We start from the raw sequence: 14,657 nt of genomic DNA, 5'->3' as shown, positions 1-14,657 counted from the left end.
ACATTGTTGTATTAAATGATATGTTTTTTATCCATGCTACACTTCATCATGTCACTTTGGCATTTAACATGTTAATGAAGGGGAGGGACTATCTAGATCATGTGATCACCCAAGTTTGCTATATATATGTAATGTTCACCCTTGTTACTTTGCTTGAAAAAGGCTCCAAGACGAGCCGAAACGTTGCACTTCTTTGTACTTGGCATTATGGAATAAAGACTTCACCTTTAAATTGAACCTTTTTTGGAGTGCTGCCCAATTTCCTTACTCTTATCTGCGAGAGACCTGAGGCCTGGTCTCATTGAGCCTGCACCCATCTGCATCCTGATTATTTGTGCGCTGCTTACACTCTCCCTAAGTATATATATATATATATATGCGAGTTTCTTTAAATTAAATGTAAATGTTTAGATGGGAACACCCCTTTAAGGCACTCCGTAAACAGAAATGCAGATATTTGTGTAATAAAATCTGCTGTGAATTACAGTAGCTTTTAATAGCTGTGATTTGAACAACTGTACAATAGAAGAAAACCTATAAATTGTAGTATAAACCAGGGCCATTGTCTTGTTGGAAGGTGAACCTTTGGCCCAGGATATCGCTGTATTCTGTATTCAGCTTTCTTCCATTGCAACCAGTTGTAATGTCCCTGCAGCTGAAAAACACCCCCATAGCATGATTCTGCCACCACCTTGTTTCACTGTTGGGGTTGGATTTGGCAGGAGATGAACATTGCCTGATTTTATCCACTCATACTGCTTATAATAAACACCCGAAAGTTCAATCTTCGTCTCATCAGATCATAGAAAATTATTTCTCATAGTCTGAGAGTCCTTCATGAGTTTTTTTGCAAACTGTATGCGACTTTCATATGTTTTGCACTGAGGACAGGCTTCCGTCGGAACGCTCTGCCATAAAGCCTTGACTGGTGGAGGGCTGCAGTGATAGTTGACTTTATGGAACTTTCTTCCATCGTCCTACGTCATCTCACCCACAGGGATCTTGGGGTTCTTCTTTACCTCTCTCACCAAAACTCTACTCCCACTTGTTTGCCTGGATGTCCAGGTCAAGGAACAGTTGTGGTTGTCCCAAACTTCATACATTTAAGGATTATGGAGACCACTGTGCTCTTAGGAACCATAAGTCCTGCAGAAACTCTTTGGTAGCCTTGGCCAGATCTGTTCCATGCCACAATTCTGTCTCTGAGCTCTTTGGACAGTTCCTTAGACCTCATGATTCTCATGTGCTCTGACATGCAGTGTGAGCTGTGAGGTCTTATAAAGACAAGTGTGTGCCTTTCCTAATCAAGTCAAATTAGTTTCATTAAACACAGCTGGATTCAAATGATGCAGTAGAACCATCTCAAGGAGGATCAGAAGGAAATGGACAGCATGGGAATTAAAGGTAGAGTGTAATAATTAGATTGCTTGTTCAGTCAAGGGAATAGGGGACCATTTTTAACACGTTTTCTCACCTCTTTATTAATGAAACAATAACTTTGCTTCCCTGGCTTTTAATTTATGCACGCCCCCGCTGTGAGCCTCCTCCTGTTCTCGGCCAGGGAGTTATGATTCGACCGGTGACTTCAGAGCCGGTGCGTGGAGAGAGTGTGGTGTGTGCTCTCTCCTAGTACCCCTGCCAGGAGGAGGAGGCTTGCAGCGAAGGGCGTGCATAAATTAAAAGCTAGGGAAGCTGAGAGGTGCTCAGGTGCTGTCTGCCTGAGCGCCTCTGACTGTTTTACAAAATAATTGTTTCATTAATAAAGAAGTCAGAAAACTTTAAAAACAGTCCCCTAATCCGCTTAAGTCGCCTGGGAATGCAGGAAGATTTGGTCTTATTTAGTGAAGTCTGTCCTGGGACGATTGTCTGAGTGCCCAGAGAAATGTCTCTGAGTACCACCTCTGGAACCCGTGCCATAGGTTTGCCACCACTGCCATAGACTGAACAAGTAGCCTAATTAGGACAGGGCAGTGCCTCGGACCACCCCTCATGTGAATACGCCGGACCACTTAAGGTGCAGTCCGGTGTTTCTAGTGTACATTGCGGCAGTGTTTGCTAGCGTTATCGGAGGTTTCTGATAACACTAGCAATGTAACATTGCTGCGTCTGTTCTAGCACTAGGAGTTACTTACTTTAGTAAGCAGCTCCTAGTGCCATTTTTACAGGTGACAGGTCCTCTTTAAAGGGGTTGGCCACAAACAAGAAATTTTACCAAAGAAAGTGCAATTCTCTATTAAAGCTCCTCCATGAACACCACTCCCATGTCACTGGTTGGAGGGGAGTGAAGATGTCCTTGGTACTGTACACCAATTATATTATTTTATACTACATTTTGGAGATTGAGACATGCAATTTTCACTGACTGTTTGCGTACTAGAATGTGCACACGTACAATGCTATACAGGAGCTACTTGTGTCGTAGTTTGCAGTAAATTCATTGTGAAACAGGATTACCACTAGTCTATGAAATGACGATGGAAAGCTGTCTTCTTTGAGACGTGTAGTTACTACATAGTCCACTTAAAATTATTACAGACTTTATATCATTAGCGGTAGTGTCGTAATAATGCTGATGTGAGGTCTAATTGTAAGAAAATCTCATGCAGTATATGACACAAAATCTGTGATTAGGAGTGAACTTGTGCTGTAGCCTAATTTAAAATTTAGTGTTTATAAAGATGGTTGTCTTTGCAATACATGTACAACCAGTTCTGCCATAGTTGATGCATAGTGGTTATCTGATGTGGCTCATAGAAAAAGGTCCTGAAGATTGCCCCTTCATGGGTCCCCCTAATTTGATTATATAGTACAAAACTAGCAAATGGTTATATTTTATCAGGTCAAGTAAAAAAAACAAACACTTCCATTAGCATAATTTTAAAAGTTGATTTTAGAAGAAAAGAGGCCATGGATAACAAATATACTGTAATATTACCACAGTCACAGTGCCTGGATCTATGAGTAAGTGCCCCCCTTTATTATGCCTAATTTTGATGGTAGATTTCCTTTAAATCTGTCTTTATAAAACTGTACAACTTGATACATTTTTGAAGATTTCATTTATGATAGCAAGAGTTTGACTAGATGGTCAGATTTACCGCAGTGTCTGTATGCTTGATAACTTTATACATCCTATTAAGTTGGCTTACTTTATGCTGAAAAATAGGCTTTGTTTATCTGGATGCGTGAGCGGCCTTAGTTGAGCCAAAAATGGTAAAAACTAAGCCACAAAATAGGTGCAAAGTTTGACTAGAAAGTCTTTCTACAGCAGATATATATTTCAATATACTGTAAGTTAATTTGATAAATCTGACACAGTTTAAGATTTTGTGTCAAACTTTGCGCTGTCTAACTTTTAGATTAAATTTCTCCTATTGTCTGGGTAGCATCAATCCGGGGGAAACAAAGTGCTTTGAAGCTATAAAAACTCATAATTACTGAATGACATTTGTGACTAATAAAACAGTGTGCAAATTTTGCTCCTTTATTCAATTTCGATTTCTAAATGCACAAAAATTTTGTTTTTCTATTTTAGAAATTTGATTATTTTAATAAATGATTTCATAATATAATCCATTGTGAAAATAACCCCAAAAATCTGGGCATGCCTTTGTTTTAGAAAATGTATTGGCATATAACTTTTTGGTGGTAAGCTTACAGGGAATTGCTACAGACAGCACTACATGAGAACCAATCACTAGCATTTCAAAGATTTCGTCATCTTTCAGTTCAGTATTTAACAACAGGAAAAATCCAATCTAACTTTTATTTTTTGTGTATAAAAAAATAGCTGATGCATGCACGGCACTATAGGGAATATTGTTTTAAAGGGAACCTGTCATCAGTAATTGACCTAATAAACCACTTACAGTATATTTTCAAACAGCGTAACACCTACTAGTTTTTGTTTCCTTCATGATTCAGTGTGATGGCATCATCTAGAAAATCAACTATGAAGTGAGATGTAAATTACTTGTATAAAGTCAAGGAGGCGGAGAGTTTAACACTGAAGTCAAGGTGGGGAACTGTGAACGCCTCCTCATATGTGATTGACATAATGCATTTGACTTCAGTAGATGAGGTTAGTGATGTTTCTGGATGCATGAGCATCAATTACAGTGAAGGGGACTTTCTGAGAAAGACAGAGATTGACTTCACTGTTAAAATCTCAGCCTCCATGACTTTATACAACCGATTTTCATGTCACTTCAAATCTGATGTTTCTGGATGGTGTCACCAAACTGGGTGATCAAAGAAAACATGATCATGAAGGTTTTCATCTGCTTCTCAACATACTGGTAGTGGTTTATTATGTCAATTTGTGCTGATAGCCTCCCTTTAAGTATTTTACAACAGTTCATGTACTGTACGGACCTTTCAAATTATTTTTCCCTAAAATATTGTAGTGACATATATTGGGAATATAGAATCTTGTAGTATTATCTCTCAATTTTGTATACAAAATTATTAATAAAGTATGGGTTAAATGTAAGTATTTCACATTTAAAGGGAACCTGTAAGTAGAAAATTACCTAATAAACCACGGTCAATTTGTTGTCAAGATGTTAATCACCTTACAGATGATGTTTCTGTCATTGCCCAGTGTGGCAGCATCATCCAGAAAATCAACTTTGAAGTGAAATGTAAATTGGTTGTATAAAGTCAAGGGGGTGGAGAGTTCAGTTCAAGCTCTCCCAGCCTAAGAACAACCTTTTTTGGTGTGATTGACATCATGTACCACACTCCATGAGTTAGTGATGTCCCTGGTGACTGGGCCATCAATCACAGTAAGGGCTCATGTACACGACCGTCACGGAGACATATGAACGGCCCAAGGTTGCGGGCGTACATACATCCCCCATAGACAGCTATGGTGCATTAGCTCGGTAATGCCGTAGCCGCAAAAAGCTAGAGCCTGCTTTATCTCTGGCCGTATCTATGGCCGTGCGGCTAGTATTTTCTATGGAGAGGGGCGGGGCAAGCAGTGCTCACGGCGAGCATACGTTCATGTGCATGAGCCCTAAGGGAGTCATTCTGAGGCAGGAAGCGCTTGAAATACTGTTAGTGCTGTATTTGGTTATTTTCTGCTGACAGGTACCTTTAAATGAATGGGAAGTGTTAGGTGCAATGAGAAGTTGCAAAATTGTACAAAAGCTATTCAGGTAGGTATATGACTATACTGTTGTCAACTGAACCCAATATATTTTATAAAGCACGTTGCTACATCAGACATTGCTGCAGCCAAAGAAAGGTCTATCTAACAATATGCAAATCTGATATTCACCTGACGGTGTATCATCTCTCAATGAGGGTGGTACCACCAGTAATATCCACTCATCTGAAAATCGGTAATCTGGATAGACCACTTGTAAAGAAGGAAGTACTGTATATTTACTGGTGCTATTAACTATTCTAATTAATGGTTATGTCACATGAGGCACAACTAAGTTTATTCTGCCCATTATAAGTAAATTATTGAAACCACAACAATTAATGTTTATATTGGGAAAATAATTACATGAGGAATAGGTCATCGTCATGTGGGTCACTTATGTGACTATTCAGTAATGTGACTTCTGTACCTTAAGATGACTGGGAACTTGTAGATTTTGTAAATTGGAAAACCCAGCTAAAAAAGGGAAGGAAGACAACGTAGAGAGGACTCCAGAGGTAGTTAGACTATAAAATGAGCAAGGGTGTTTGAAGCAATGAGAAGAGGAACCTAAGCCAAGAAGCTGCAAGGTTCATTCATTCTAAGAAACATGATTGCGACAAAGGTATGGTGCTATACTGACTATAATATAGATGGAATTGCTGTAGCTACTGATGTATTATGCATTTAAGTGAAATGGAAACAATTATTAGATTTCATTTTAGAAGAGTGGCCCTTAAACAGTTGGATAGCTCTGTAACAGTAGCCCATATTTACTAAAGACTATGTGCAGTTTGCCTTTGTAGTGTGCATGGGGCGCAAGATTCAGGATTCCAGGGGCACGTTCTTCATGAATCTGGCGCTCCCTGCACTCTCCCGACAGAGTGCACCTTTAACATAGGGTTTTTAACACATTTCTGTTGGCATTATAAATGCAAACTGAGCACCAGAACGCCCATTTCAGTGCAGAAATTTTCACATGAAGAATAGTGCATCTGCGACACAAATCGGTTGTGTGCAACACAAATAGGGTGCAGGCACTTCTTAAATACATGTACAGTTTGCACTGAAAAGAATGTGCAAAGTAATGACAGAAAACTGGCGCAAGCACCTTAGTAAATGTGGGCCAGTGCATTTTATTGTATTATTATAATCATAGAATTATCATTCTCACTGTAGATTAGTTTATATACATAAATCTAAAGGAAATATAACTGATATGAAAGCATACAGCAAATAATATCTGATTTTGCTTATTCAGTACTAACATAATCTGAGCCACTGAAGACTGTAATTTCTCTTAGCATGGATCTGGATAGAAAATTAAGATTCTATTATATTCACAGATTTTAGTGAGGAATCAGCAATCTTTGCATACTTTATTATTCCAATTAACATTAACAAGATAATATGTAGTCTTTAAACATGTTTGACTCTAGGTATTTTACAGTATTTTGTTATAGATGGCTGAACACATACATTTATTTGTAGCCAAAAAAGTTATGTGAAAAGAGCATTAATGGGGTTATAACTGATGGGTTGTTCAGTATGATGATGTCCAGTTTGGAATCCTTTCACAATGGCAGATTTTCTGCTGATAGAAATTGTCGTTTGGCAATACAGCAAGTTCATGCTTATGTAGACTTCTTTAATTGCATATAACAGAACAATCTTCATTATTTAAATCTTCAATTTTTATTATTGTCAGCAGCATGTCCCTGTTTATACAAGTCAATATGCAATTCTTATGTCCACGTAAAAGATGCACGTGTGAGTTGGCTGACATATTTAAACAGTGCAGGGGTTAACAAATTCTTTATGTTAGAGGCAATAAATTGGTTTATTAATCCACCCCTGTATTTAGGAATAGGTGGTCAAGTATTTGGGCTGCTGCTCCACACATTATTATAGCTGTTATGGAAACAGCTACGTGAGATAGGTAATTACCATAATGTGTTATATTGTAGGAAAACTCCTTTAACAGCTTAATTGATTATTGATGACTAATTACTTAAGAATACAGATCATATGATAAGAATGTGTCTTTTTGTCATGTTTCCAGTCAGTTACAGGGAGTTTTGCTGGAATTATCCATGGTCTGACCACTAGGAATCTAACAGATTTGTTGATTCAAAGAAGCAAGCGCATGATTCTCGACACCTTGGGAGTTGGGTTGATTGGAACCACAACAGAAGTCTTCCATAAGGCACTGCAGTACAGCAAAGTAAGAATTATGTATTATCTGTATACATATAGAAATATCAAAACACCATTGAAAAAGCATAATTGTGTTTGAGTTGGGTGAACAATATCTAAACTAAGAAAACACCCACTCACAAGTAAAAACAACACTTTGTATGGTACTTTATTAGCTTTCAAAACATGGCATTCCTGACTCCCAGTAATCTTACATTTTAGAGATACGTCTGAGGTCACCTTACATTCTGTTAGGCTTTATAAAGCAGGCTCACAAGTTGACACCTGCAACGGCTGCACTAAAATTAGGGTGTCCCATGGTTGCCGCTACCTTGGATTTCGCCAACACCTCCCTGAGATATCATTGAAGGGTGCTGACTGTTGGTATGACAGCCATGGTCCTTATCAAGGATCTCATGGATGTCATAGCAAGATAGAGAAATTTTACAATATACTGTAATACTTTAACTTTGCTATATATTGTATATGTGATAAGACCTCCTAGGTTACTTGAACCTATTTTTAAAAATACAGTAAAAACATTTTTTTTTTTAAGTTTTAAAAAATTATTAAAAACAAAAAAACTATGGAGCACATTTAATAGGAGCTTTGCACCAGTGTTCTGACTGACTTTGCGCGTTCTTTTTGGTGTAGACTGCTTGCACAGGTATTTAAGAAGTGTCCACACCACTATTGGGTCACACGTGTCGTTTTGTGGCGCTGCTGCGTTCGGGTGCTCAGTCGGACTGCGTGCCAGATTTATTATGCAAAGTCTGTTGCACGCCCTATGATAAAGGTGCACCACAAAAAAGTTGGTCAACTCTGTCGGGCCAGTGCAGGGAAGCGCCGGATTCATGATTTTTGGCGCACATTCTTAATGAATTATACACAGGAAGAGCACTTTCCTACATTCTTAGTAAGTTTGCCCCTAAGTGTAAATATCCCCCCTTTACCTAGAATGCAAATAAAAATAAATAAACATGTTAGGTATCACCGTGTTCCAAAATTCTCGATATATCAAAATATGAAACACAGTTTTTCCAGTGAAACCTGTCACGGAAAAACATGCTCAAATTTAGGTATCAATTTTTTTCATTTTACAACACGTAAAAAGTGATACGGGTTCCCAAAATGGTAGCATAGAAAACGACAGCTCCTTCTGCAAAAAAATCACACCATACAGCTCTGTACATTCAAAGTATGATAAAGTTATTAGTAGTTGTTAAAACATAAGAAAACCCATATACATTTGGTATCTCCCTGATTATACTGGCCCAAAGAATATGGGGAGGTGTTATTTGAAGCACACAGCAAAAGCTGTAAAAATTAAGCCCACAAGAATTTTTTTGTACAATTTCCCTCCATTAGGAATTTTTTTCCAGCTTTCTAGTATGTGGCATGGAATATTAAATACTGTCACTAGGCAGTACAATTTGTTATGCAGAAAACAAAACCTCACATATACTGTATACAGAAAGATAAAAAAAGTTATGTACTTTTGATGGAGCCGAGCGAAAACAGAAACTTAAAATGGAAAAAGGGCATTGTCGGCCATTGTTAATAAACAGATCTATTCAACTTTTCAAATATTTTCCCTTATATATGAAAAATACTAAAAAATTAAAAGAATATTTCACATGCAGTCAGCCAATATTGAATCAGAGTCGGTTATAAAATGGAAAAAAACTGATTTTCCGCTATGGGTGACTATTACATTTATTAAAAAAATATAAATTTTGCATATATAAGTACTTTTTTTTAGTAAATCTTCATGATTTTAATTTCAATATCTGAATTAAAATATGGTCTAAATGTTTTGTGCTATATATATATATATATATATATATATATATATATATATATATATATATATATATATAAATTCTATGAATCAGTTTATGCGGTGAAAGTATTTTTACAGAGCTTCAGTTAGATGATATTTCATGTGTATAAAAGATGTTTATTTGCCATGTGACGGTGCCAGTTCACTGAATACTGTGACCTTTTTTTTATTATTCCTGCTTATATGATCACCTATGTTATTGATTTCAGATTTACAGCACTGACATCTCAAGCACAGTCTGGGGCCAGTCTGACCTCCGTCTCCCTCCGCTCTATGCCGCTTTTGTCAATGGCGTTGCTGTAAGAAACAATTCTTATATACAATTATCTCTGATCAATGTTAGATTGCTACTGACTTACGTGTAGTAATAATACATAATGATTTGTGAACACTATACTTAGAGTAAGACATTACTGGCGGTGAAGTAAGACTAAATGCTTTGTTCTATGAGATATTGGTTTATCTTCTATACTTTTTAAATCCTGCCACAAAACAGCTGTAGATTTACCGATGGTAGAAATCCCAAACTTACTTGTTCATTCTTTTGTCAAGGGGATGACTTTGCTTTTTGTATGTCCACGAACAGACAGATTATTGTAAAAATGACTTTTTGAAAACAAAGGAGCTGGACGTGCTCCAGTCTATGTTACCCAAGCACCTCTCAGCTCTGCCACCTGATAATGTAAGCCATCCCATCTGTGTTCAGTGCAGCCTGGTCCCTCCTGCCAATCATGACATCTGCTGATTGGCGGTTGGGACCAGGCTGTAATGAACACAGAGGGGGTGGCTTACATTATCAGGAGATGGAGCCGAGAGGCACTCAGGTGTTGTAGACCAGGTGCCACGAGCTCATTTGACCATTTTTGTAAAGTCTTTTTTTTTATAATAATCTGACATACAAAAAGCAGGGTCATCCCCTGGCAGACATAATGAACAAGTAAGTTTGGGACAGCTACCATCAATAAATCTTATAAATATTTTTGACTTAACTAGGCCATTAAATGCAATCCTCTGTATAAGCTTCCTCTATTGTGATGTGTATTGTGCAGCTCTAGATTCTTGCAAAATGCACAAAATGTACAAAGTCAAGGAGGAGGAGAATGTAACACTGAAGTCAAGGTGGGGCGCTATGAATGCCTCCTCCTCCTCTGTGATTGACATTGTGCATCAGACTTCAGGTGATCTGGTTAGTGACTTCTCTGGATGAAGGACCATCAATTACAGTGAAGGGGCTTTCTGAGGAAGAGAGAGCTTGACTTCTGTGTTAAAATATCGACCTCCTTGAGTCTACACAGCCAATTTATATCTCACTTCAAAGTTGATTTTCTGAACGATGCCACCACACTGGGTCATGAAAGAAACATGAGCTGTACTGTGTTGAAGGGAGACTAAACAGGCAACTCATCACATGTATCATAGAGAGAAACAACATTGAAATGAATACATAGGCTAACTTCAGGAGACTTGAAAAAGTGGCAGCCGAAAAACTATGATACAGTACATGTGCCCCAATGTCTTGTTCAGCTAAGCTGATGCCAAAATAAAAAATTTTGTGACTGTTGCGACTATAAGAGTGGACAAGGTCAATGTACAACCTTTGCATTATAATGCATACATTTATATGTGCAAGCTACAGAAAAAAGATAACGGGTTCTTTTCATATGTTAAGGTTACGTGGAAGCTGAACCTCACTAGTGAAGTTGTTTCCTTTTAAATAATTCCTTTCATTTGGAATCCTGCAGTATCATTTTTCTGTAGGTGACCTTACATATTTTTGTGTGACCTTGCACTGGCCCTGCCTGCTGTTCCCTTTATCAAGCGTGCACAGATTGACAGAGCCCAAGTATCTTTTTTTATTTTGCAATATGTATCTTTTTTACTGTTGCAAAATGTGTGAGTTGTGACACTGGTGCAACCTAAAATGAGTCATATCACTTTTCTGTAAATGGCATAACAATCTAGAAATCTGCCTATAAGAATGGCATAATAATCTAGGAAAAGAAAGTTCCCCTTCAACACTGGTAAAGTAACTTGTAAAAGAGGTTTAAACTTAACAGATAATTAAAGTGTTAGGGTTTAGAAAAAAAGTCTATGTGCGGTCCATTTAAAGCAGTCTGTGCCTTGGCCATTTTTCATGGATTGGATATGCTGCTTGGCTGAACCATGCTCACCACATCATATTGACCTATGATTAGTGTTGAGCGGACTCAAACTGGGGCTGGGTTTGACTCAACTTCCCCCTGTGGCTAACACCTCTGGTACTGGACGTTAACTCTTTAAATGCGACGGCTGCAGCAGCGTTTGAATGACTGTGGCCTCGCGCCGGCACGAACCTGCAGTGCTGGGTGCCAGCAAAGATGGCGCACACAATGGTTTGAATGCAGCTAGCAACTTTATCAGCTGCTTTTAAACAGTTAACACCTAATTGTGGCCATCGGTCATGGGTGTTAATGGTTGGGGACCATACCGGAAAACAATTATTAAATTCGGGTTCTGCTGAACTCAGTTGCACCCAAAATTTGAATTACTACCTATGATGCCATGAGTTCCAGTCTAACATTGGGTCGGGAACTTTTACTGGACCACACATGGCCTTCTGAATTCATTTTATGTAACTGTGTCTTGAGGTGCTGCTGGTTTGCATGTATCTTGTGAGAATTGTATCTAAAATACATCATTGCTGTTCATGCGTGGCCTGAATAATTGTGACACATATTACTATGAGCTTAGTTTCTTAAGTGCCTTTTCTTTTTCCTAGGTCCACTCAATGGACTTTGATGACACTTGGCACCCCGCCACACATCCATCTGGGGCTGTCCTGCCCTCGTTGATTGCTCTTTCAGAAACATTACCTTCTCAGCACAAGAAATCTGGACTAGATTTTCTTTTGGCATTTAATGTTGGGATTGAAGTGCAGGGAAGACTAATGCATTTTTCTAATGAAGCCAGCAATATTCCAAGGCGGTATGTACTGTTACTTCTTGTCTATAGAATGTCTATACATTGTCTATAGAATGATATTAAGAAATAGATTTTTATAAAAAGTAATATTTCTAGATCATATGTACAGTGTTTATTTATCAAAGTATCAAGCACAATTCTCTTTCCTTCTCCGTTTCTACAGGTTTCATCCTCCTGCGGTTGTTGGTACAATGGGCAGTGCTGCAGCATCATCTAAATTTTTAGGCCTGGATCAGAATCAGTGCAGAGAAGCATTAGCTATAGCTGCCTCATATTCTGGGGCTCCTATGGCCAATGCAGGGACACAAACAAAGCCCCTTCACATAGGTAATGCAGGCAGACATGGCCTGGAAGCTTCTTGCTTTGCCTTTTTAGGTCTTGAAGGCAATAAACAGATCCTGGATTTAGCATCTGGCTTTGGTGCCTTCTACAATGACTATAACCCACAGGCCCTGCCATCTCTGGAATCCTACAATTGGCTGCTAGAGAAACAAGATGTGGCCATCAAACGGTTTCCTGCTCACCTTGGGATGCATTGGGTTGCAGATGCAGCTTCTGCAGTACGAAGACACATTGCGGGAGATATTGATACATTGCCAATTGCCAATATTCAGAAAATTATTCTCAAAATTCCAGATGCCAAGTACGTAAGTCGACCCTTACCAAGTTCAGAACATGAAGCTCGCCACTCCTTCCAGTTCAATGCTTGCACAGCTCTACTAGACGGACTCGTGTCTGTCCAGTCTTTCAGTGACCAGAACCTTTCCAGACCTGAACTACAGAAGATGCTTAGTAAAACTGAGGTGCTTCACCCAGCTGATAACCAACCAAATTTTGAGAAATTGTATTGTGAAGTGAGCGTTATAATGACAAGTGGAGCCACATTTACAGAGAGGTGCAACACATTCTATGGTCATTGGAGAAAACCGCTGAGCAATGAAGACCTAGAAAAAAAATTCAGGTCTAATGCATTGACTGTGCTTTCGAATGATGGAGTAGAAGGTATTGTAGAGATGGTGAACAATCTGGAAGACTTACCAGACTGTTCAGTGCTTTGCTCATTACTAAGGCAAAGAAATCAGGCTACTGGAAAGCAAGAAATATGTTTCTAAAGAAATTTACCTATATAAAGTAGTTCAAGAAGCATACTGTATACTACCATAATACAACTGCATCTATAAAGTATTTCTAGGTTTCTTTATACTGACATATTATATTAATGATATTGTTTAAAGTAAGAAAAAAAGTCAAATTTATACTAGGTTGAAAGTGACTTCACCAAGGGTTAGTTGTAGAGGGCTATCCTTAATTCTAAAGCACACTACAAATTTGAAGGTATTTTTAGAAAATGGAAACACAACATATTTATATTCCATATAGTCAATATATTCTGCTGCACTTTACAGATCATGGAATACATATACACACAAAATCCTTACAGAGCAATAACATGGTCAGATGAAATCATAGGAATCAGGGCCCTCCTTGCAAGAGCTTACAATCTATGAATATGTGATTTCAAGCAACACAAATTATCCATAGCTACATAACAAAAGAGCAGGCACCGCCACTGTACAATTAATTAACGTATCCACGCATCCCAATGATTAATGCAACAATCAAAAACAGAAAAAAGTTGGATGCGCACAGGGATTCACATAAACAAGAAATTCATTTATTAATACACAAAATACCAATGACAAGACATCAAAAATATAAAAACACTTAAAACATACACCCCATGGGTGTATAAAGCTTCCAAGGGCAGTAGTCCCTTACACTCCCCATCCACAAGCAATGTGTCCCACAGGTAAACAGTTGTTTTTATGCATAATGGTATAAATGATCTAAGAAAACCTCTAGATGGCAACAATACACAGAGCACTTTATTGTATTGTTGCCATCTAGAGGTTTTCTTAGATCATTTATACCATTATGCATATAAACAACGGTTAACCTGTGCGACACATTGATTGTGGATGGGGAGTGTAAGGGACTACTGCCCTTGGAAGCTTTATACACCCATGGGGTGCATGTTTTAAGTGTTTTTATATTTTTGATGTCTTGTCATTGGTATTTTGTGTATTAATAAATGAATTTCTTGTTTATGTGAATCCCTGTACGCATACCACTTTTTTTGTTTTTGATTGTTAAATTATCCATAGCTATCACTAACAGATCACTTTAGATTTGCTCTGTAAAAGATAACATTGGGATTTCAGAAATTGTAATGGATGAAGTTATGTTTATGATTTGACAAAGTTGATACATATTTAGTGTTGAAACATATAATGGCATATTTAAAGTAGTGACATATATCATGAAACTAGATCATTTATTCCACTATACATTTGCTTGATTTGTAACACTTTATGTGTGATTTGTAGCATGATTATGATTGTTCACTGTTATGTACTGTGAATATTCTTGTACAATTTCCAAAACTGTCAGGGCTTTGGCTGGAAGGTCAGCATTTTGTTTATAATCTATTAAATGTTATCTAAT

General features: G+C 37.9%; 1 protein-coding gene across 1 annotated transcript; it reads left to right on the top strand.

Moving 5' to 3' along the window:
* The first annotated feature begins 5,705 nt into the window (after positions 1 to 5,705).
* Positions 5,706 to 13,792, top strand: ACOD1 (aconitate decarboxylase 1). The gene is made up of 5 exons (XM_072133048.1): positions 5,706 to 5,777; positions 7,215 to 7,376; positions 9,401 to 9,490; positions 11,950 to 12,155; positions 12,316 to 13,792. Exons 1-5 carry the CDS (start codon positions 5,763 to 5,765, stop codon positions 13,262 to 13,264), a joined length of 1,422 nt encoding a protein of 473 aa, XP_071989149.1. The 5' UTR covers positions 5,706 to 5,762; the 3' UTR covers positions 13,265 to 13,792.
* The last annotated feature ends 865 nt before the right edge of the window (positions 13,793 to 14,657 follow it).

Source organism: Engystomops pustulosus, chromosome 2, assembly GCF_040894005.1.
Source record: "Engystomops pustulosus chromosome 2, aEngPut4.maternal, whole genome shotgun sequence".
In the NCBI taxonomy this organism is placed as follows: Eukaryota; Metazoa; Chordata; class Amphibia; order Anura; family Leptodactylidae; genus Engystomops; species Engystomops pustulosus.
This window is presented reverse-complemented; position numbering and strand designations above follow the sequence as displayed.